Here is a 23,196-nt window from a genome sequence, read left to right on the forward strand (position 1 = left end):
ACCCCACTTTGCAGATGAGAAAATCGAGACTCAGAGACAGAGACTTGCTGCTCCAGGTCATAGGCATGTAAAAGGTTCTCGTGGAGCCCTGAACTAGAGGCTGCAGACAGCTTCCCTGCCTCCAGGGCAGTAACCCCCTCCCGATCTCCCAAGGCCAAATGCTCTGGGCCCAAGACGCCTCCCAGGGCGGGGCAGGTGGAAATCCCACCATCTGCTGGGGCATCTCTAGAAGGAGGTCCCCCACCACCGCCTGGGCCTCGGGATTGGGTTTCCTGGCCTCTAATCAAAGGATTACCCGACAATCCCCGGCACCCACACCTGCCTGCATCCACAGTCATGCCACCCACATCACTCACATACAAAGGGAAGGTCACTGCAGCGGTGGCAGGGCCACAGCCACTACCTGCACTCAACCTGCTAAGCCAGCCAGAGCAGGAAGGGCCAGGAAGGCAGGTAGGCAGCCTCCTCCGCTGTGCTGTCCACTCTCCTATGGGGCCGGGTTCCCCCAAACCCACCGGGTCAGGGCGGCCCACACCAGCCATCTCAGCCCTGGAGACCACACATGGCCCTGTGGGAACCACAGGGGCCTCCTCCCGCAGCCCCGCAGCCCCACCACCTGCCTGGGCTCACAGCAGCTCCAAAGCAGTCCCTTGCCCCCAGCTTGCTGTTACCACTCTGCCTGCACCAACCCACTGCCCCCCGCTGACAGCAGGAAGAGGCCGCACAGCACGCCGTCCCAAGTGCAGGCCTCTGGGGCCTGACCACCTGGGGGACCCCTGCTCTCTGTGCCTCAGTTTCCTGGCAGGGAAAGGGCAAGGATCGGCCCCTCCCTGCCCACAAGCTGTGTGGCCTTGAAGATCGGCTCAGCCTGTCTGAGCCCAGGCCCCCTCTGTAAATGAGGGCAACTCCCTCCCCCAGGGTTCTGGGAGGGCAATGGGCTTGGCACAAGCTGGTATCAGGGCACCTGGTGCACTGTGGCTTGCTACTCCTCGACCCAGACCCCTGCCCCTGCCGTCACTCTGGCCTAGGATCCACAGTGGGTCCGGGGCTTTCTCCAGCCTGATCTCACAGTTCAGAACCCACTACCCACCAAATGCCAGCATGAGAGCCCCCAGCCCAGGCCCAGCAGAGTGCCTTCAGGGAGACGCCTACCCATGAGGGGTCTTCATGTCCCCCAGCCAGCAACACCCACCATAGGCACGCTCCAGCTGGACGGATGCTCTCACAGCCCCTACCCCCAGGGTTGGGCTTCACAGACCCTGGAGCACAGCGGACCCTCAGCAGGTGGGGCCAGGCCAGCAGTGGGCAGAGCCTCAACAAACCCAAGCCCAGCCCTGCCCAGCCAGGCCCCAGGCAGTGACGCTGCCAGTCATGCACCCAGCTCCAAGACCATACCGCCCAGTGCCTCTACCTCCCAAACTCCAACCTCCGGCCAAGACCCAGAGGAGGGGTGGCAACAAACAGTCACACACCAAGATGTTCCCCTGCCACCATGCATGCCCCAGGGTGCTCCCCGAGGACAGGAAGAGGCCAGCTGCCCTGGAGCTCCCAGAAAGAGAGGAGCTCTGCCACCAGGTGTGTGCCAGCCAAGCTGTGAGCCGGCCCAACCCTGGGCCACCCACGCCCATGCCTCCTCCAAGGTCCTGGCCTGGGCCAGGAAGCCGGGTGGAGACTGGAGGGCGGGGGCCTATCTCACCCAGAGTTGCTAAAAAGAGCCAACGGGGAAGTAAAAATAGGAAATAAAAATAAAATGGCTCCAGCCAGGCCTGGTTGTTTGTGTAGGAAGCAAGGCCCCTCCCCAGCCAGCAGGGAGGGCTCGGCTCCAGGTCCCTCCCAGAGGAGGAATGTCCCCCGACCCTAGCAGCCCCCAGGACTGCACCCCATGCCAGAACCCCAGGCTGGAAGTGGCTCAAAGAAGAGACCCAAGAATCTGGGTTCGAATCCCGACTCTGCCGTTAACTGGCCACATGGTATCGGGCAAGGAGCTGAGCCCCTCTCTGTAGCTCGGCCTCCTCATCAGCGCTGGGGTACAGGGAAGGAGGGAGGGTGCCATGCTGTGCTGGGCACACGCTCCAGGTACCACCGCCCACGGCAGGGCCTGCGGTCACAGCTCCGGCCACCCACCTCTCCCTGTCCCCACCAGGGCCCTCCCATCTGCGCCCTCACTCCACCCCAAGGTGGGCCATCAAGAGGTGAGGGCACGAGGCCAGGGTCAGGAGACAGCCTGGCTGTCAGCTCGCCCCGCTTACCAGCCGTGCCGCTCTCAGACCTCAATTTCCTCATCCACACAATTAGAGGAAGCCTTCCTTCCTCTCCTTTCCTGCAAGGCCTTTCCAGGGTTCACATGAGGCTCATTCGCACTAAAGTGTGCTTGACTGACCCCGGCTTCAGGATCGGCTCAGCTCATTCTCCCAGGGCACATAATTCCGCAGAAGACAGGCTCCTTGCTCCGGGAACTGAGACACCCCAGCTAGAGGGCCAGGGAGGACCGCTTGGGCCACAGCTCATACATCCAATCCACCTGCCCAGCCTGGACGGCATGCGGCTTAGGCACTGCTGGCATCGCTCAGTAAGGCAGCTGTGGGCCAAGGCGTGCATCGAGGCTCATGCACCGAGACTGTCTGCTTAGGTGCCTGCGGAAAGGGATCTGAGGGCTTCGGGTGGTAGGTGACACCTGCCACGCTGCAGGCCAGAGGGCAGGCAATGAGCTGGTGCCACGTGAGCCCCACTGGACCAAAACATAACTGCTTCAGAGTGCTCCCTGGCACTTCCTAAAGCCCCTTGGCCCTCGCTCCTGGCTTAACAATTACCATCCCTGTGCCACTTCCTGGGAACTGGCTAAAAGGTCAGGGGGTGACATCACTGGTCTGCCCCAAACCACCATCCCCATGATGGTCAAAGTCTTTCTAGAACATATATCTGCCTGTAGCCCTCCACAGCCCCCTACAGCTTCTCATTCTCCTGTCCTGGACCCTCAGCACTCAGGACCCTTAGCTAAGGAGGGAGCCAGACAGCACGGGCAGTGGCCAATCTCAAACCTGGACTTGCAGGCGCAAGGTGTGGGGCACAAGACACACAGAAGCACACACAGGCACACATGCCGACACAGCACGGGCACAGGGAGACACGAGGACACAAGTGCACACGGATACGCGCTCACACAGGGACAGGGACAGAGGGACACAGACATGGGTGCACACAGATACAGGCTCAGACATGGATACAGATGTGCACAGAGGAACACACACGGACGGGTGCACACAGACAGGTTCACACAAGGGCACAGGCGTGCACACTCACATACATACACAGGTTCACACACAGACACACACAGGCTCACACAAAGGCACGGGTGTTCACAGACACACACACATGGGCTCACACACACACAGACTCACATACACACACAGGATCACACACACACAAGGGTGTGGGCATGCACACCCACACACAGGCTCACACACAGGCACACACTCACACAGGCATGGCACCCACACACTGTCACACACAGGCTCACGGGCTCACACGCAGACAGAGGCTCACGCGCACAAACCCTGGCTGGAACCCCAGCCACACACGTAAGCCTGTCTGTCCCTTCGCTCCATGCTGTTCTGGCTCCAGGTGCCCAGAGGAGGGTCTGGGGAGGACCACACGCCCCTGAAGACCAGGCAGGGAGGAAGGAACAGCGCAGAGGGTGCCATGCCAGCCACCTCAGTCCTGGCCTTTCTGCCAAGAGCCCTCCAGGCTGGCCAGAGGGCATGAGAGGGTCCCCACAGACAGGGCACAGGGAGGCAGGGCCCTGAGCCTATGGGGCCAACCCCAGGGGGGTGACCACCAGCCCTGCCCCGACACCAGGCACATGGGCGGCGACCTAGGTCCGGCTCTGAGTCCCCAGGTCCCTGCCGGTATGGGCACTGCCAGCGCCAAGCAAGGCATCCACAGCAGGAGGCAGACAGCAGTGGTGACAACAATCGGCTCCTTGTTCTCAGAAAGGCGGCCAGGCAGACCTGAGGGAGGGCAGAGGGGTCAGCAGGGAGGGCAGCACGGGGGCTGTCTCCAGAGTCCTGGAGGGAGGATCTCTGGGCTCTGGGGGACCCTGGAGACTCCCAAGTCCCAACAGAGGCCTGCTCGCTCCCCCGGCCTCACCCGCAGGGGTGGGCAGAGTACAGGGGTCTGGCCCCAGGGCAAGGCTGGGGTGCCGGCTGCAGGGAGAGGGGCACCAGCTGCCCCCTCCGATAACGAGTTCGCAGCTTATCAGCCACATCCAGGCTGTGTGGGCTCGGGTAGCCAGCCCCTCCCCTGTCCCCACCAGCAGCCGGCTAGCATCACTGCTTCCTAGGCAGGAGGCCTAACTATCCACACACAGGCAGGTCCTGGCCACTGACTGCGGCCAGATGCACGTGGGGACACGCCTTTCCCAGCCAGCAAGAGTGGCAGTGACCTCCCCTGTGACCCCATGGCCTGGGGGATGCCAGCCCAGGTCAGAGGGACCCAGGCGCCACTTGGGCTGGAGGCCCGTCAATCTGGGACCAGAAGTGGCCTGTGTCCTGTAGCCAGGGGGACCCTGACATGAGGAGGCCCTTTCAGTGCCACAGCTGGCATTTGTTCTTTAGAAACCATGTCCAACAGCAGCCACGGGGAGCCAGGAATGAGCCAGCAGGGGTCGAATGCCTGGCGATGGCCATGCCCCACACACCTGCCCGTGCTGCCAGCCAGAGGGAGGCCCAGGGACAGTGCAGCAGAACCACGCACCTGTCTTCTGTCAGGGCTCCTGACACCTCTGTCCCTCCCTGTGGTCACTGCCCAGCATTTCCCTCCATGCCCTTGCTGAGCCCTAGGTCATCTGTGGCTGCTGCTGACCGTCCACCTCCCCCGCTGGCCTGGCAGCCCACGAGGGCAAGGACCTGCCTGTCACATCCTCAGAGCGGCTCTGGACGGAGGGGCCCTCCGTGAGCACTGGTGGCACACTGACCCATCTCTCCCCCGCCACCTCTCAGGGCTGGCACGCGGCCACCTGAACCGAACGAAACCCGCCTGTCTCGTTTCTTTTTGGAGAGGTTTAAGTTTTGCATTCTACATCTGCTCCAAGGACATCCAAGAATCTCTGGGCGACCCCCCGGGGGGAGGCGCACTGCGGTCTGATGCAAGGGAAGGCAGAATCACGAGCTCTGCCCTGGAAGCCTTCGATGACGCAAAGACACAGGTGTGAGGACGAGACACTGGCTTTTCCCAGGCCAACTCCTACGCATCCTTCATGACCCAATTCAAAAGCCCCAACTCTCTGCATGCCAGGTGGAGCCGCTAATGCCTCCTCCGTGTCCCTTCTGTCTCCAGTACCTCCTCCCACCACCACGCTCACACACCATCTCCACCCCAGACGGAGGTCAGGGATACCTTACAGATAAGACAACTAAAACCCAAAGAGGGGTAAAACTTCTGGTCCAAGGTCATACACCATCAAGTGGCAGCACTGGGGTCCATCCCAGGCCATCTGACCCCAGGGACCACTACCGCCCGCTTGAGGGCTGAGCCTGGCTCTACTGGGCCTCCCTGGTGGCCAGCAGGAGCCCGATGGACGTGGATGGACGGACGGACAGATGAATGGACGGACAGACAGCAGACAGGTGGGAGGCATGCTACTTCCCTCGTGGCTGGCCTTGACCCCCACGCTGCTACAAGTTTCAACAAGACGTGCTTACCAGCAGAGGAAGGAGCCAGGTCCCCAACAAGGGCAGGCATTTGGGACTGAGCACCCCTCCCTCTCTCAATCTGGGAATCTGAGTTCAAGGACTCTCAGGCTCTGTCCAGCAGCCGGCAACAGACACATCTCAAACACGCTGAGCACTGGTGGGGCCTCGCCACAGGCAGGGGCACCCCCCAGCTTAAGCCTCAGCCTCAGCTTCCACCCAGGGCCCCCAGGGATTGCAGCTGGCCCAAGGAGTCCTCAAGGACAGTCCCAGACCCTCCCATCTACTCCCACTCCCAGAAACCGACACCAAGCTAGACACACAGCAGGACTTCCCTTCCCTGGAAACTCCAGCGGCCTCCAGAAGGAGGGGGATTCAAGTCATGGTCATGATTTGAGAAATCCACTTTGCAAGGAAGGGGCTCACCCGTCACATTTCTGAACCTGAGGGGCGGAGGGGATCAGTCGGCTGACCACATGAATTCGTGCCACAAACTTCGTGAGGCTTATACGGCACCTGGCACTGTGGGCTCAGCAGCTGCAAAGATCTAAAGCCAGCTCCGAGCCATGAGAGGGGGTGCCTGGAGCCAGCCCTGTGTTGAAAAAGACTCTGAGGTCTGAGGGCCCCATGGGAAGAGGAGCAGGGCCCATTCAGTGACGTCCACAGAGGCTCCAGCCGGCCACAGGCGCACAGCAGCACACTTCCCGCCGTGGACTCTGCCTGGCATCCTTCCTTCTATTTTCCAAATGAGGAAATCAAGACGAAGAGGGAGGAAGGGACACGCACCAAGTCACAAAGTCCATGTGGCAGAGAAGACCCGGGCTGTGAGTATGCCATTGCCCGGGCCCACTGTCTGCAGGGGCCTGGAGGCCAGCTCTGCGTTGCTGCTAAGGGGTGACGGCCCCTGTGGTCCCAGCCTCGGGAGAAGGTGGGTCACACAGGACAGAGGGATGGATAGCTCTGACCTTGTGCCCAGGAGACTGAGGGGAGGGAAGAGGAAGGCCCCGCTGCCCTTCCAGTCCTCACCCCTCCACTGGGCCCGGGACGGTGCGGGTGGTGCTGCCTGCCAGGCCCGCCTCGCCACTGTCTGTGCCCAGAGTGACCTGGCACCCCTGACGAAGGCCCCGCCTCCCTGCCCTACACCTCGACCTTGATCCTGGGCAGAAAGTCCGAGAAGGGGTGGGGTAGGGGCAGCTCCACCACCTCCCGTGGACTCTGCTCACAGTCAGAGCTGTTTTCCTCCCTCCAGGTCGGGAGAGGGGCGAGAAGCCATCCAATAGCCTGGCACTCACACAGGGGGCTCCCGGGTAAATGGCGCCTAAGCTGCCCACAGGGAGAGGCAGGGACCAAGGCAGGACCACAGGGCACTACAGGGGCAGACCAAGGAACATAGGAATAGGCGGTGGAGAAGGGCCCCAGCCGCTCCTCCCAGTAGTGAATACACCCTGGGAGCCGGAGCCCCAAGGTGGGGTACCACACATGGGCGCCAGCAGGAGTCACATTCCAGACCTGGGCAGGAAGGAGAGGGGACATCAGGCCAGCTGGGGGCGGCCAGGCTGCAACGAGGCCCACCCCCAGCCTGGCTCCTCACAGGGTTAATTACTCCCAGGCCAGCTGACCATAACCCCATGTTCACAGGGGTCCCCACCAGCACAGACCTGGAAGCCAGCCAGCAAGGGGCAGGCCAGAGGATCCTGGTCACACAGTCAGATCCTTCAGAAACCCTCCAGGAAAGCCCCCCACTTATGCCCGCAAGGGCATCCCTTCCCCATACCCTTGGCTGGAACCAGATCCCCCTGGAGAGAATCCACCCATTCTCTCTGCCTTGATTCCTTCCCCACTTCCCACCCAACAAACTCCTACTCATCCCTCAAAACCCAACTACATCACCTCCTCTGTGAAGCTTCCCTGACCTCCCCCAGGCAGTTTACGGGTGAGACAACTGAGGCCTAGCGAGGTGAATTTGCTAGCCCAGGGCCATACAGCCTGTGACTCAGAGGGGCGCTCACTCATCGCATGGGGCAGCCTACCTCACCAGTTAGTTTTAGATATGAGAAAATCAGTGAGAGGTGCCTAATGAGGTGGGAGAGGCTACAGAGCCACGTGACCCTAGGTGGAGGCCTGGCCTCCATGCTGGGGACGATGGGGTGCCATAGAAGGTTCCAGGCAAGGAAGGTCAGTACCCAAAGAGAGAAGGACTAGCCTGGCCTTGAGTGATAACCGTCACGGGGACTGACCCCACTCATCTGTGGCCCCTACTGCCTCTGCTCTGCCATGCCCCCAGGCTACCACTTCCCCATTATAAGCTGCACATCCCAAAAGTGCTTCACCACAACATGCCCAGTCCACATCCAGACCCACCCTGGCTAGCTCAGAGCCCATGGCTTCCTGGACCCCAGCAATCCAGGCCCTACTCCAGCCCAGGTCCTGTCCCCTCAGCTGGGGAGGGCATAGAGCCATTTCCCAGGGAGCTAGTCCCCAGAGTGCCACCCTGACCAATGGCCAACAGCGTATCAGAACAAAGCCAGGGAGCCGGGAAGGCCAGGCAGAGGCTTTGACAGCCAGAGAGCCCCAGGGAAACTGAAGCCCAGAGAGGGGAAGGGACCTGCCCAGGGCTACACAGCAGCCTGATCAGAGAGCAACCCCACCATGTAGAGAGCTGAGTTCGAGGGACGGCTCAGCACACACTGCCACCGCCACGGCCCATGCTATCACTGCGGCAGTCAATGACACTGCTGCCCAATGCCCAGTCCTATTTCTGAGGAGCAAACGGTCACCAAGGTGGTCCTCTGGACACCAGGCCTCAGTTGACAGGAAACCAGGAGCTGGAGGCAGCCTGCCAGCCTCTCTCCAAGGCACCAGGTACATCCTCCCCAAGCACAGGCACTGAAGCCACTGCTGACAGGCAGGAGAGATGCTTTCGATCCCACTCTCTAAGTCAAGCGAGCCCTTCCTGCACACCTGTACTGGGTGCTGCAGGGATGCCCTCGCCTCAGAAGGGCCCTGCCCTCAGGAAGCCTGGGAAAAAAGAGGCTGAATGGGTGGCTGGCACGTGGAGAGCTCCCACCCACCAGGCACCTGCACCAGCAGCGGCCTCAAAGCCAAACACAGGCGTGGGATCACCCCACGGCCCTCGGGCGGGAGGAAACTGGGCAACAGTCAGGCACAGACCCAGCAGGCTTGCCAGCGGGAGCTGAATGCAGGCTCTGGGCACCAAGACCAAAGCTGCAGCCCCACCCCAAGCCCTGTACCGTGCACACTAAGGGGACTGCTGGGCACCAAGGACGGCAGGTGGGCTCTGGCTGGGGAGGAAGGCTGAGCCTGCATAGGTGGAGAGGGCAGAGCAGGCAGAGGGAGTCCCGGCAGAGGCACAGGGCGGCCCAGGCCCGAGGGCGCCCGATTCAGAGGGGCTCGGTCACAGCAGCTGTTGGGAGCCCACCCCAGCGACTCCAGCCACCTGTGCTGTCACTGCCTGACCTCTGCCCAGGGCCAGTATGGACACTTAAGCTAAATTGGTCAATTACAGGATACTTAGATCCCTCCCCGGGGCTTCCCAGCCTCACTGCATTCTGGGCTGCAGCACCAGGAAGCCTGTTGAATCAGTAACCTCATTACAGCCGGCGGCCGCACCCAGGGTTGTCTTTGAACTCCGAGGGTTTATCCATGGCGGCTGGAGGATTTACACACGGCCTGGCCCAGGCCCAACTCACTCTCCCCTCCCCTCAGTGCCAGAGGCTCCAGACCCCGCACGCACGGCAGCAGTCTGCACCGACACCCATCACCCCCAGCCCTGGCCCCAGGTACAGCTGGGGAAACTGAGGCCCAGCTGGAAACTACTGTGGCCTAGACGGCCAACAGAGGTGCAGGGAGGCCAGGCACGGCCTCTGGGTCACCCCAGAGATAGGTCTGTGACCAGGGACTTCCTGGCGTCCCTCATGCCAGCAGTCAGTGCCTGGAAGAGGCGCTGGGGTTGAAGCCAACCATCAAAGACAGATGTGGGCTGTGCAGGGCAGACCCCGTGGCAACTTCTCACACAGAGACCCTGAGAGCCTCTGATCCCCTCAAGGACCCCTCAATGTCCCACTCCCCAGCCCCGAAGTCTGGTCCCCTCCATGGTCTCAGCATCCCTGACCCAGCCTCAAGAGGCCCAGCTGCTCTGCTCCCCCTGGACAGCCTGCCCCCCACTTCATCCAGTGCCCGGGGAGTGCAGGAGGAGCCAGGGCCAGGGAAAAGGTGCCTCACCCATACCCATGCCCGGGAAAGACGACCCCCAGGCCAGCCCAGGGACCTGGCCTAAGTCCCCAGGAAGACGCTAGGAATCCTCCACCCCCTTCCCAGGCTGCCATGCTGAGGAGCCCAGCCAGGGCAAAGGTGCAAAGCCATTCATAGGGGCCCCAAGGCCCACCTGAAACCCGTGAGCCACCTGGCAAGAGTCACTTCCGCCTTCCAGGCCTTGCCAGGCTGCCTCCAAGCCACCCTCTGCACAGCACTGGTGGCCTCATTCCAGCCATGGGCACCATGCTGGGATCCCCCAGTCTCTGGGTAGCCATGCACCTGCGCCCAGCACACAGGCCCTACCCAGCCTCACCTCACACGTGAACCCCCTCCTGGTTCCAGCCCTGCAAGCCCACCCTTGCATCCTCACCCCTTTCATCCCCTCCAGGCCAGACCTTGCTGTCCCTACCTCTGGGCACCCCTCCCCTACCCCTCCTCCACAAGTAGCAGGACCAGGCCAGCACCCAGCGGGCGCTCCCTAAGCCACGTGTGGACAAGCCCACCAGCAATCCCCACCTCCCCAGCCAGGGTTGTCAAGGCTCTGCCAGGTCACCCTGGGAAGGCTGCGGCCGACGCCTGCATGCATGGGGTGGGCCGCGTGTGCTGGGTTAGGACCTCAGAAAGAACTGTGCCCCTGCCCTGCCCTGCCCTGCCCTGGGACCTAGGGGGTCCAACCTCACTCCGTCCACTCCCCCAGGTACCTCAGGAATTTGCTGCAGACAGTGCTGCCCTGGTGGCGTGAGGAGGTGGGCAAGCCACAGTTCCAGGCTGGGCCTCTGCTGCTCACCCAACTACAGCTTTCCACCTGGGAGTGGGGACTTCTCCTAGCCACCACCCCAAGCCAAGGACAACCCTGGAGTGAGGATCAAGGGGTCGCCACTCCTTAGAGGGCCTTCAACCAGCACAAGAGGCCGAGATGCCCAGTCCCAGGGCACAGAGCTGGCATGGTGAGACCTCAGCCCTCCACCAGTGTCCCCACAGAACAAAAACCTCATTCACTCGGGCCAAGACCAGCAATGGGGCTCCCGGGAACCAGCATGGGGCACAGACCCAGCCTGGTCGGTGAACAGCCTCTGAGGATGCTGAGAGGCAGGAGGACCTGGGGCAGCACAGCCCCCACCCTGGGGACAGGTCCTCCCAGCTGGAGCTCAAGGCGGCCCCTGCTAGTCAAATGCCTGAGAAAAAGCAGGCCCCATAGCGGGACACAGAGTCTGGCCCACAGACCTCACCCAGGGTTCAGTGTCCCCATCCGCTAAGTGGGCTTGTCTCTGTGACACCTCCAGAAGGTCCCAAAAATAAAGTCCCTGGCACGCCGCAGGCACCCGCTGCAGCCATCGGCACCTTCATGGGGTCAGGGTGAGTCCTGGACAAGTTGGGGAGATTTAGAAAAAAAGGAGGCCAACCAACACAGCAGGGAGCACCGTGCTCCTTGGGGGACCCCATGAGGCCAGGCTCACTCACAGGCACGCCAGGACACAGGCCAGCGGCCAGCAGCGCCAGGTGAGAGCCTGTGACTCCATGTGTGTGTGTGCAACGGTGAGCGTGCACACACCCAAGTCCTGCACGCGGTCCGCACCCGCTCTCCCCACTGCGGCCGGGCCAATTTTCCTTAGCTGCTTTCTGCTCCATTTCACGCTCATTCAGCTGCTGAGCTAGACAATTGCTTTGTAACTCTAGGGTGCAATTTCCCTGTCTGTGAGGCGCTGGGGCACAACTGCTCAGAATATCTCACACCAGGCTCGGGTGGGTGTGCAAACCGCAGTCCCTCGCCCCACCTGCTTTCTTGGGACTCTGAGGAGGGTCCCTGGAGCGGCATAGGGGCTGGTCCCAAGGACCTAGCAGCAGTGAGCGCTCTCCTAGGGCGGGCCTATATCCACAGAAAGGGCTACCTCGGTGTCCCCGACGTCCTCTATTCCTGAGTCTGTTCCTCCACACCTGACAGCCCCCAGCAACCATCATGGCCTGTTCTGGTCCAGTGCTGGAAACCTGGCCCCACCTGACCCAAGCAGAAGGCACAGAAAGGACCTAGCCGCAGGCTAGGGGAAACACCCCACAGACTCCCCGAACTCCCAGCCAGCCTACGACACGCCAGGCTGCCTTCTCCAGCATTTGGAAGAGCCAATGAGTGTGTCCATTTTCCAGATGGACAGCCAAAGCCCCAAGAGGCCAAAGAGCAGACCAAGCAGGCAGCGAGGACAGAAGGCCCAACCCCAGGTGGCCTGACCACCGGCCCAGCAATGGGACACCCCCTGTCAGAACCTCTTCCTGGGAAGGTGCTGATCCCTGCAAAACCACCACTACCTCCATCCTGCAGGTAACAAAGGCCCTGAATGGGAGGGGGCAGAGAAGAGGAAGGAAGGATGAAAGACGGAGCTGCACCCTATAAAATGGAAACCTACAGGCAGGTGGGCAAGGTGCAGGGGGAGGAGGGTGACCCCTCTACCCACACCATAGCACCCTGAAACTGATCAGCTTAAGAATCTCAGGACAAAGGTCTGGAAGGTGACCGCCAAATGGACACCAGCTCCCAATAGCCACGGGCCAGCCCCCCGGGCCCCTGTGGCCCTAGACCACAGCCTCATCCCTAGCCCAGCAAATGGCCAAGTCCCATGAAAACACACCAGTTAACGGGCCAACCCAAGGCCCTGGCCACCAAAGCCAGCTAAAAAATACAAACTCAAGCCTGGCAGAGAAGGGAAGGAGGGGCAGGTCTTGGCTTGCAAAGCCCGGGTCCCAGGGACAGTGTCCCAGCCCTGAGCCAGCTGGGGGTTGGGGAGGGCCTCTGCCCTGTGTCTGCTGGGACAGCTGTGCCCTCTTCTCCAGAGGACAGGCATTGCTCACCACTCGAGGTCCCAGCCCTGAAACATTTGACCCATGGCAAAAGCAAACGGTCACCCAAGAAATGAAACTCCCCAGGCAGCCTCCACTGGCACCGGGTGGACATGTAAGGCTTTCACCCCACCCCCACACCACCTTCCATGCAGCTGAGGTCTGTCCCACCCTCTCCTGATGCCAGAGCCCCCTGCCACATGCACAACCAGCCCCCAGGGGCAGAGGGGCACACCCCTGAGTACCCCCTGTTCCCACAGTAACTCCACAGCAAACCCTGCAGGCACCCTTTCCCAGGGGAGGAAACAAGACCACTGATGGTGACCTCCCGCACAGCCATGGGGCAGATGGGGCAGGGGCCAAGAGAGGGCAGTCAGAGGGGCCTCCTGGTGGAGGCGAGCCCCCCACAGGCCCTGAAGGACAGGCACAGCTGGAAGAACCACCAGGTGCTGGCAGAGCCGGGAGCCAGTCACAGCAGCTGCCTGTGTGACCAGGGCTGCCGGCTCAACCTGCACCCCACACCCCAAGGGACTCAGAGCACCCGCCCCCCACCAGCCCTTCCTAGGGGCCCAGCTCGTCCCACCCACATCTGGGCAGAGGGTCACAGTTGCAAACTCGGGTCCAGGCCCAGCAGCCAGCCCTAGGCAAGGCCGGAGGCTAGCAAGCCAGGGCCACCATTGGACTGGGCCATTTTTCTCCCCCTGACACCTCCCCAGTCAACAAACGGGGCCCCTCCAGAGTTTACCAAAACAAACATCCTGCCGTCGGGCAGCGCCCGCGCTAAAAGACGCCCTCGTCAGGCCCGAGCGGGACTCCAAGCCCAGCCTCCTGAGAGTCACATGACCCTGTTATTTCGGGAGGCCCCGGAATGTGCTCTATTTTGGGTCCCAAGGGCTCTGATGTTACCAGAAGCCCCTCACCCAGGCTGCAAGCTCACCCCGGCCCCTGAGTGCCCCAACTCCAAGAGTGGTCAGTGGGCCTACAGCTTTGCCACCAGGTCTCTCCACAGGCGCATGGGGTCTGGTGTGGTCTGAGACCTTTGGACTCTGTGGACTCCGCCTGAGTCCCACCATTCAGGATAAGGCCAGCCGGGGCCTTCTCCCCGGCAGGCGTGGGAGCGTGGCCAGCCCCGGGCAGCAGGGCCAGGAAGCTGGGGCTGCCTCTGGCGAGTCCCTCGGCCTTGCTTTCCTTCCAGATCTGGACGCTGGACTCATCCCTGCCCTCACTGAGCGGCTCGGTGGGCACCGACTGGGATCCTCCCCTGGCCCACGAAGCCCAACGGCAGTGAATGCTGGGAGGAGGAAGCCCTCTCTACCCCAGACCCCAAAAGCGGCTGGGCAGCTGTAAGGGGTGGCCGAGTCTCCTCGGCAGCTCCAGGTCTGACCGGTCGGCCAGCCGGGCCAAGACAAGCCAGGCCCTCCACCACTCACCCCGAGGAGGGATTAGGCTGTGTTGACAAAAGGGCTTAGACAAGTAGCCGCTTAAATGGACCTTCGACTGCTCTGGACTTCAGAGTTGGTCACAAGCTTAGAAAAAAATAAAATGTAATCAGAGCCCAGGACTCTCTGCTCAGCCCTGGGGCGTGGGCTGCCTGGGAGGCCATGGGCCGGTTGGGAGAGCTGCTGCTTGAGAACGGATGACTCCCAGCTTCCTTGTGGCAGGGGAGTGCCCAGGGAGATCCCTGGGGCAGTGGCTCAGAGGCACGACCTCTCCTCCTCACAGGGACTCCAGCAAGCCACCATGGGGACTGGGCACCCTTGCTCCCTCGCCCTACATACACCAACTCCGTGGACAATCCCTGTCCCACCCAGAGCATTAGAAACAGGGACCTGTTCGGTTCTCAGTACTCAGCCGAGGTGCAACCAGCCAGGCCCCTGCCACGTCCAGGGGCCAGACACTGAGCTGAGCATTCTTGTTCCAGAGGAATCGTCTGGGAGAGCCTAGCTCTGTGTGTGTGGATGTGTGTGCACATGTGTGAGTGCAAAGCTTTAATAGGGAAAGGCGGCCCCAGCCCACTCCACATTGCACTCGGTCACAGACACCACAGCATTCCCTCCTGCCTCACACTCAGCAGTACCACGCGAGCTGGGGGTGCTAATCCCAAGTCTACCACTTTGTATCCTGGGGGCTCAGCCTCTCCCAGCCACTTTTCTCATCTGCAAAATGGGCATGAGCGCCCACCCCTGGAGGCTGAGCCCTGGAGCTCATTCAAGGCCTCGAGCCCACCACTCCATCATGACAGAGGCAGGGACTAAGCGTTAGGTCTGACAAACCCGGAACCCACCGCCTGCCCCGGTCATGGGGCAGCACACCTGCCTGTGAGTAGCAGAGGTACTCAGACTCTCACCCTCACATCCAGGAGGGGCTAGGTCCATGCTGGCTCCCCTTGATGCCCCATCTCACTAAACATCCCTGCAGCTACACTGGCTTCTGAGCACCTCCTGGGGTGGCCAAGCTGCACCCCAGGCTGCAGGGAGGGTGGGCAGGAGGGGCTACGGATGGCGGGGGCTTCATTCATAATCAGCTGTTTCAATTTCCATTCAGCACAAATCCTTCACCCGGCCTGACAGCCTGGCTGCCGTCCCACCACCAAATTAATATCCTTCCCGGAGCTCATTTATAAAGTCTCCCCCTTCTCACTAGCTTCCAAACCCTTCGGAGGGCAATGGGTGGGGGCCCCAGCCATGCCCTCTCCCCGTCCTCGGTAGGTCTGGGCCTGGAGTTGGCGGGCAGTCTGGGATAGGAAGCTACGGGGCGGGATGGCAGGAGGAGGAGGGAAACTGACCCTCCGCGCCTCTGCGCTGTCCTGCTCACAAATGGAGAGCTAGCCTGGGAGAACACCCGGGGGTGCCAGAGTGAGGGGCCCCATTTCTGGGATGGGGCCTTCCCAGCTCTGACGTTCTGTTCATACAGCCCCCGGGGGACCCTGCCCACCCGGGCGTGGGCTGCTTTGGGGATAACAGGGTCCCAGTCTGTCTCCCGGGCGGACACACACTCAAGGGCCAGCGGCCTGCTGGAAGCCGCAGCCCGACGGGCGGGCGGCGCAGAGGCCGCTCGGGGCCCAGCGCGCCGTCCCGGTCCCCAGGCCAGGGAGGCCGGAGCCGCGGAGCGCAGAAGTTGCTCCTCCCGCTCCGGCCGGGTTTCTGTGCGGCGCGGCTGCAGCTAGGCGCCGGGGTGCAGGCGGCCGCCGGTGACCGGGAGACCACTGCTCGTCCCGGGCGAACCTGCCACCCGCCCCCCGGCCCCTCCGCCCGCCCGCTGCCCAGCCCCGCCCGGGCCCCGCGAAAAGTTGCCCGGGGTCGACCCCCTCCTGGCCCGGCGCCCGAACTCACGCGAAGGTCGGCGAGGGGTCCGAACGGGGCCCGGGCCGGCGACCCCCGCGCGCGCCGACAACGCGCTCCCGGCCCCCTCCCGCCCGCCGGCCCCCGGCCCCGTCCCCGCCCGGCCCGGCGAGCACTCACCGAGTGGCAGGAAATGTTTGGTGTCCATGTCTGCGACTAACTCATGCCCGGCCGGCGGCGCAGGCAGCGGGCGGCGGGCGCGGCGGCCCCCGGCGCGGCCGGCCCGGGCCCGGGCGGCGGGGAGCCGGCGGCGGCGGTGGCGGCGGCGGCGCGCGGAGGCCGCGGCGCGGCGAGTTGTTGCAAAAGTCGCCCAACAATGTAAACTACTTGTGTCTGCGCGCCGCCGCCGCGCGCGCCCTGCCCGCGCCCCCGCCGCCGCGCGCCCGCGCCCCGCTCCGACCGCGGCGCTGCGGCGCCGGCGGGGGGGTGGCGGGGGGCCCGCGACGGGCGCTGACTCGGCGCAGCGCCGCCGCCACCGCTCGGCCCGCGCCCCGCCCGCCCGCCCGGCCCCGCCCGGAGCGCGCCCCCCTCCGCCGCCGCCGCCCCGCGATCGCCGCCCGCCCGGCCGCCGAGTTGCGAGCGCCGTGCAAACTTGCGAGTTCGCCTCCGCCAGGGGTTCCCGGGAGCCGCGAGCAGGCGGCGTGGGAGGGGGCGGGGCGCAGAGGGAGCGGGGCGGGGGCGGGGGCGGGAGCAGAACTCCCTCCCCGGGCCCGCCACACACTCGCGCACACACTCGCGCACACACACACTCGCACGCAAGGGCCCGGAGGAGGCGGAGAGCCGGGCCGGGAGCCCAGCGGCCGGGCCATTGTCTGCGCGGCCACACAAAGCGGCCGGGCGGTGGCCGCGAGGGGACCCCGGCCCGGGCCCGGCAAGCGCAGAGCGGGGCGGGATGGCCACGGCACCCATACCTCGCACCCCGCCGCGGCGGACACGTGGGGAAACTGAGGCCCGGGAGTGGCGATGAGCCCCAACGCCAGAGGACGAGCTCCTCGTCCGGGGAAGGTTTCGTCTTCCGGACGCTACCCCCGGTCCACCCCACACTTTCACGCCCTACCCCCACGGAGAGACCCACGAGCCCACCGGGAACGAGGAGGGGCGCGCGCTTCGCCTCCTCATCGACCTGCACTCCTGGGACCCCTCTTCAAAGGCGCCAGGCTGGGCAGGCGCTGCCCGGAGTTGGACATAGACTTTGTGGCCGGTGGCTATTTTTATACCCTGGGTAGTTCTCTGCCTGACTTTTAAATTCACGATTTGTTTGAAAACGAAAGGAAGCACTCGGGCCCGGGACAGCTCGGGCCTCCTCCGCGCCGCGCGCCGCCCGCCGTCTCGGGCGGCTGGAATTCAGATTTGGGTGTGAGCTACCTGTGCGCCGCCAAGCCCAGCCTTCCTGAGCAGGCGCGGAGGCGCCCCGGCGCGCCCTCCCTACGCACCCCCACCGCGAGCTTGCTGCCCGCCTAGACCTAAGGGCCCGGGCTGCGAGGCACAGGGGCTGACCAGTCACACAGGCTGCGCGTGGTGGCCCGGGTCAGGGGACCCTAATGGGGAGGGAGGTGAGGAGGTGATGACCGCGTGTGGACAGCCATGACACGGCCCAGAGATAACAGCCGGAGACCAGAGAGGTGTCCTGCTGCCGGGGTGCCCCTCAAGTCGGGCCACCTGGAGCTGGGTTCCACGAGGGCTCCGGTGGCCTGTTCCGGTGGGAGGTCTTGGTTCCACTTGGGACAGAAGTGCCCTGGTTGGGCAGCCCATCCCCAGCACAGCCAGAGGCCAAGGCAGCCCTCTCCCCCTCCCCCTCTTCACTGATCCCTGGGCCCCTACCAAAGGCCACCCTGCCCCCCTATTCACACACCCTGTCCAACAGGCAGCCTGCCCCACTCCCTCCGGGATGAGGGCCACTGTTGACACCTGGTCCTCACCCACTGTGGTCATAGCTACAACAGACCCACTTCCCCACTGCACATGGCATGCCGGCCCAACCCACTGCCCTTCTAAAACTGAGTTCCTCCTGCCAGGGAGGGGGACGGCAAACACAGGATAGGACTGAGAAAGAGCCCCCGTAAGCGCCAACATACACTGCACAAGTGCCATGTGCCCGCCCGGTTCCAGGCCTGTCTCTGTCACTGCTTGGGCCCATCCTGACTGTACTCAGGTGGGGGGTTTGGGGGGGGGGGGGTTCCCAGATGGACAAGGCCTGGGCCTGATTGCAGGTCCACCTCCTATCAACCATGTGGCCTGGCTGGGTCAGTTCCCTCCTTGTATCTCAGTTTCCTCATCTGTAAAGTGGGGAACAACCACTCCCACCTCACTGAGTCACTGAGATGACTAAATGAGATAATATGGAGAGTTGGCCCTCAGGGGGAGGAGCTCGGTGTGACAGTTACTGTGATGATGATGATGATGATGAAATGACGCTGAATTAGGCAGGCCCTTCGCGTATGCTCAGTGCTGGGAGAGCAAGGCTCTGTCCAGCCAAAGGGCTCAGGCAGCTTCTGGAATCACTGGCTCTCGAGTCAGGTTTTGGAGCAGGGAGGTTCCGTCAGGCAGTGGCCGCCCAGACAGCAGGGCCAGCTGAGCAGCGGCCTGCAGAGAGAAGGAGCAGCAGGCTGCGGACGGCAGGTCAGGACACGCCAGGCAATGGTGGGAAGGCTGGGCTGAAGTGTCTGAGGTCACCTCCCAACAGTGGGCGGTGTGGCACGCTGGACTCTCCACCCCACCCCCATCTCACTCCTTGTCCCTGAAAACTCGAGACTCAGGAGCTGTTGATGCTTGGAGTCGAGGAGGCACATGCAGATAGATTTCCACGTGGGTTCCTCTTGGGAAGGCTGAAGGTTCCAGAAGGGCCCTCTGTTCCTAAGAAACACCGGAAGGCGTCATCCCCTGCTCTAGAGACCACGTGGAGAGCGCACGGAGTCCGGAGTCCTGCAGATCTGGGCTCACATCCAGCCTCTGTGCCCACAGACGGTGAATGGCTCTCAGCCCCGCCTTTCTCTTCCATGGGGCAGGGGCCTGGGTGCTCGGCTGCCGAAAACACACCAGGTCCTTGATGGAAAATGACGGTGCCGCTTGTTATTTCTGTGGCCACTATTTTTTATCCTCCCCCTCAGTTTGGAGCTTTTTGGTGCAAATGATTCTACACGAAACCTCCCAGGATAGTGGCTGCCCCATATGAAATGGCCAGGTCTGAGCCAGCCATGGAAAAAAACACCCCAGCCTTCCCACCATGTGCTGCTACAGCCAAAAATATTTTTATAGTAATATCCATTTATTCACAACCTGCGATCTAAGAAGGTTTTGTTTTTTTGTGTTTTTGTTTGGGTCTTTTTTTTTTTAATTTCCCTGAGGGATGCTTTTTAAGGTACTTTGGCCTATTTCATATGCCTGTCTCGGCTCAGTCTTGTAAACAGTCCCGGGAATTGCTTGTTGAATAATATTTTTAAAGGCCGGTGTCTGTGCTGGCTGAGCATGAGGAAGCTGGCGTCTGGGTGGACTGCTCCCAGAAGTTCCCAGGACACCAACGGGGCGCTAAGCTGCTTCCAGAGACTCCCTGTGGTCCTGAGCTGATCACTAGCAGGACCTCACAGGGGTTTGGGGAGCTCGGCCTCCAACAAGGCAGGCCAAAGGCTTGGGCACTGCTGGGCAAGGTGGCCCAATCTGTCCCCAAGCACCTCGGCCTAAGGGGGCTCTGTCTCACATCCACTGTGGCTCCTTTGGGGACAACACCTTTTGTCTGTGGTGACCGATGATGACTCGAGCTGGGAAGTAGAGCCGAAAGCTCAGAGAGGCAAGGGGCCACCCGGCAGGGCCACATGGAACTGGGACTAGGCCCAGGGGTCCCAGCCCGAACCCCCTTTCTCAGTCATAGCTTGTCTCTCCATCAGTCTAGAGGGAAACACACAAGCCACTTGTCCACACCTGGGCTCCTGTCTGTTCTGCTGAGTGGAGAGGAAGAGAAAGGATAGGAGGGAGGGGACAGGAGAGGACAGGAGGGGTGGAGGAGGAAGAGAAGAGGACTCCTCTGCTCCTGGGTCTGGCCCTTAGGTAAAATGTTTGCAGGCCTGCAGGGCAGTCATTGACAGCGCCTGCCCTGGTAGCAGTCAGCTCGCTGGCCCTGCACACCCCAAACCCAAACCAGCGCAGGGGAAGAGAAAGGTGAGGTCCTCCGAAGGCTTGCCGCTGCCTCCGTCATCAGCTGGGGTCTTGCTTCCAGAACTCTGGGGAGCTGAATGGTGGCTTGAGCCAAAGAGTTCAGGTGAGTGAGGCTTAAGGGGACAAGAGCTGGTTTGTAAAGAAGAACCAGGATTTCAGGGAAGCTCCAGGCAAGAGACAGTGGGTTCCCTCCAGAGGCCACCAAAAAGCCCCACCGAATCCCAGCGCCAGCTGCGAGGGGCCACAGATGCTCAAAGAAGGGCAGGAGCAGTTCTGAGACTCCGGAGAGGAGGAACCTGAGGTTTCCGAGCTGCCTCCGAGGTGCCAGTCTGCTGCACACTGCCAGGCACCATCCCCTCTAACCCCACCCCGGCTGACCAAGACTCCGGTTTCCCCGTTTCCCAGATGGAAACACTGAGGCCAAGAGCAGCAGTGACTGACTCCAAACCACGTGGTGACTCCAGCACTGCAGTCCCCAGACCCAGGGCTGAGGACAGTGGTCCGAACCCCCAGGAAAGCCCCCAGACAACCACCGACCTCCGCCCCCAGCCTCCAATGAGCCACCCCACCTCCCCGCTTCGCACAGCACAGGTCGGCCGGCCAGAGCAGCCGGTGCCAGGTGAGACCAAAGTCCAGGGAGAAGGGACATAGGTAACAGACTTGGAAAACAAGGTGCTGGGGAAGATACCAGGAGGAGGAGGCCATAGCCTGGCTCTGCCACCAACTCTTACGTGGCCCTTGGACAAAGGTGCTCTCTGGACATCAGTCTCTTCTTCTATAAAATAGAGAAAAGAACCAGCTAATCACAGAAACAAGAATATGACTATGGGGAAATAGAATGACAGGCTGTCTCACAGGAGCTAAGGAGACACGCTGAGGCCGACTCCCAGCCTAGGGCCAAGCCCAGCCTCCCTGGCTCTGAAGGTGGCACGTCCCTCCCTGACGCTTCTCCACCGTGCACCCCCAGACGCCTATCAGGCGAGGAGATTATGTGTTTTATCGGGGGCATTTATTATCGACACTTTCTACATACATCTCCCATTGCACATATGTGTACATACGAGGCGGATGGATGTGCAAGGGAAGGCCCCGAGCCCGGTCCCCCGATGTAGTCAAGCAGCCCCCATAAAGATAACAGGAAATGATTCATAATATTTATTTGACAGACATGATATGAACCGTAATAGTCTGTTGGGATTAAAAATATCCGTACGTCTCTGTCATCCACCAATGTGGTTTAAATATGATCTATGTGGCCTCTGCAGCGGCGAGGAGATGGCAGCGGTTATTGACGGGCCGTGAAGAAGAGTCGTTTTGCATTGAAGGATGGGGAACCGAGCTCAGGAGTTTGCCTAACGCCCCTCGGTGCTTGCATCAAAAGAAACTGTACTTTAAAATGCGGCTGCCTCCACCCCCACACTGCCAGCAAGTGGGGTTGCAGACGCAGCCCGGCACACATTGTTCCGCTCATTGGCTTGTGGAGGGCCTGGCGTGGCTCCAGGCTGCAGCTCAGGGTCCGATGAGGCTGCCATCCTCCCCGAGGAGGCCTCAGGACAGCCACGTGTGGCTAGGTCCCCGAAGGCCCGGGCCCCACCCGCTCTCCGTCAGCCTGTTCCCAACCTCGCCTGGCCTAAGCAGGCAGCACCCCCTGCCCCCAACCCTGACACTCTCAGCTCAAAAACTCTTTCATGCTGCCCACTGCCCTTGGGATAAAGTCCAAACTCCTGAGCGAAACTCACCAGGCCCTCCCTCCCTCCCTTCCCTTCGTCATCTCCCTCCTGCCCGCACGGAGCTCTTCCCACAAGAGCCCCCCAGGCTAGCACAGGAGAGACTGCTGCTGCAGGCCATCCGCACCTGGCCACTCCGCATTCCTTGCTGCCTAAGCTCCAATGTGGCCCTCAGCAGTTCGCCCATCTCCACCCCAGTCCCCAACACACACACACACACACACACACATACACGCACACATGCACGCATGCACACACTGCCTGGGCTGGCTTCTCTGCACCCCACAGCAACCTGCATGTGCCTCTAGCCCTGGGCTGGCTGTGTCTTCCCACGGTCGGAGCTTGCCGAGGGCAGGAACTGGGAGCTCCAGTCTCCGCCTTCCCCACTGGGCACAGCCATGGGATCAGAATGCTCACAGACGCTGTTTTCAAGGGGCCCAGCTCGGCCACTGGGTCAGCGGCTTCTCTCCAAGCCCTGGTGGGCAACCAGGATGCTTGTTTACATCTCATTCCTTCTATACTTAGAAAAAATTATCTTCTCTCCCAGGGCCTTGAGTTACCTATCAGTAAATGAATCCTCAGCCCCAGGGATGAAGGCCCCTTGAAGGCTCAGGGGCATCTACCTACAAGGGAGCCTGGTAGGGTTTGCTGTGGGAAGCACCAAAGACAACACAGAAAAATCTCTGCTGGACGGAGGGTGGGGGGGCAGCACTTTTAAAACATTTTTTCTTTCCCCCGAAGATTAGAATGGGGGGACGCTTTTCACCCCAGCCATATCACCTCCCCACCAGATCCTGCACTGCCAGCCCCCAGCTCCGAGCCCCCAGCAGACAACCACCACGCTCCCTGAGGGGGAGCCCAGGCCGGAGGCTGATGAATCACCAGCTCCTGGTGACAACTGGCCTTTGTTTCTCCCACTAACGAGGGTCCCCAAGGAAGGAGCCGCTTGAGCTGAGATGCAGGGAGGGGAGGGGCTGCCCTGGAAATGAGATCACCCAGGAGGAGGCCGGGCCAGCTGCCTGCGGCCCTCCAAGGCCAGGGGTCTGCAGCCTGGCCCCAGCGCCACTCCTCGGGGCGGAGGCACAACCGTCGTAGGCAGGTCGTTGGCTGGACCAAAAGAGCATCTCTGAGGAGCCAAGAGAGGCATCCGTGCCTGCTTTCTAAGCTGCAGGCCTGGCCCCATCCTCT

The 23,196-nt window shown here is 62.1% G+C and overlaps 1 protein-coding gene across 1 annotated transcript in view; it reads right to left on the bottom strand.

The window, feature by feature from the left end:
- The window catches only part of RXRA (retinoid X receptor alpha), a 114,947-nt gene extending 98,490 nt beyond the window's left edge, over positions 1-16,457 (bottom strand). Inside the window, exon 1 of the mRNA XM_055270440.1 lies at positions 16,253-16,457. Within this exon, the coding sequence (XP_055126415.1) occupies positions 16,253-16,280 (28 nt within the window). The 5' untranslated portion in view covers positions 16,281-16,457. The remainder of the gene's footprint in view (positions 1-16,252) is intronic.
- Positions 16,458-23,196: the final 6,739 nt, after the last annotated feature.

The sequence above is a fragment of the Symphalangus syndactylus genome, chromosome 3, assembly GCF_028878055.3.
Source record: "Symphalangus syndactylus isolate Jambi chromosome 3, NHGRI_mSymSyn1-v2.1_pri, whole genome shotgun sequence".
In the NCBI taxonomy this organism is placed as follows: Eukaryota; Metazoa; Chordata; class Mammalia; order Primates; family Hylobatidae; genus Symphalangus; species Symphalangus syndactylus.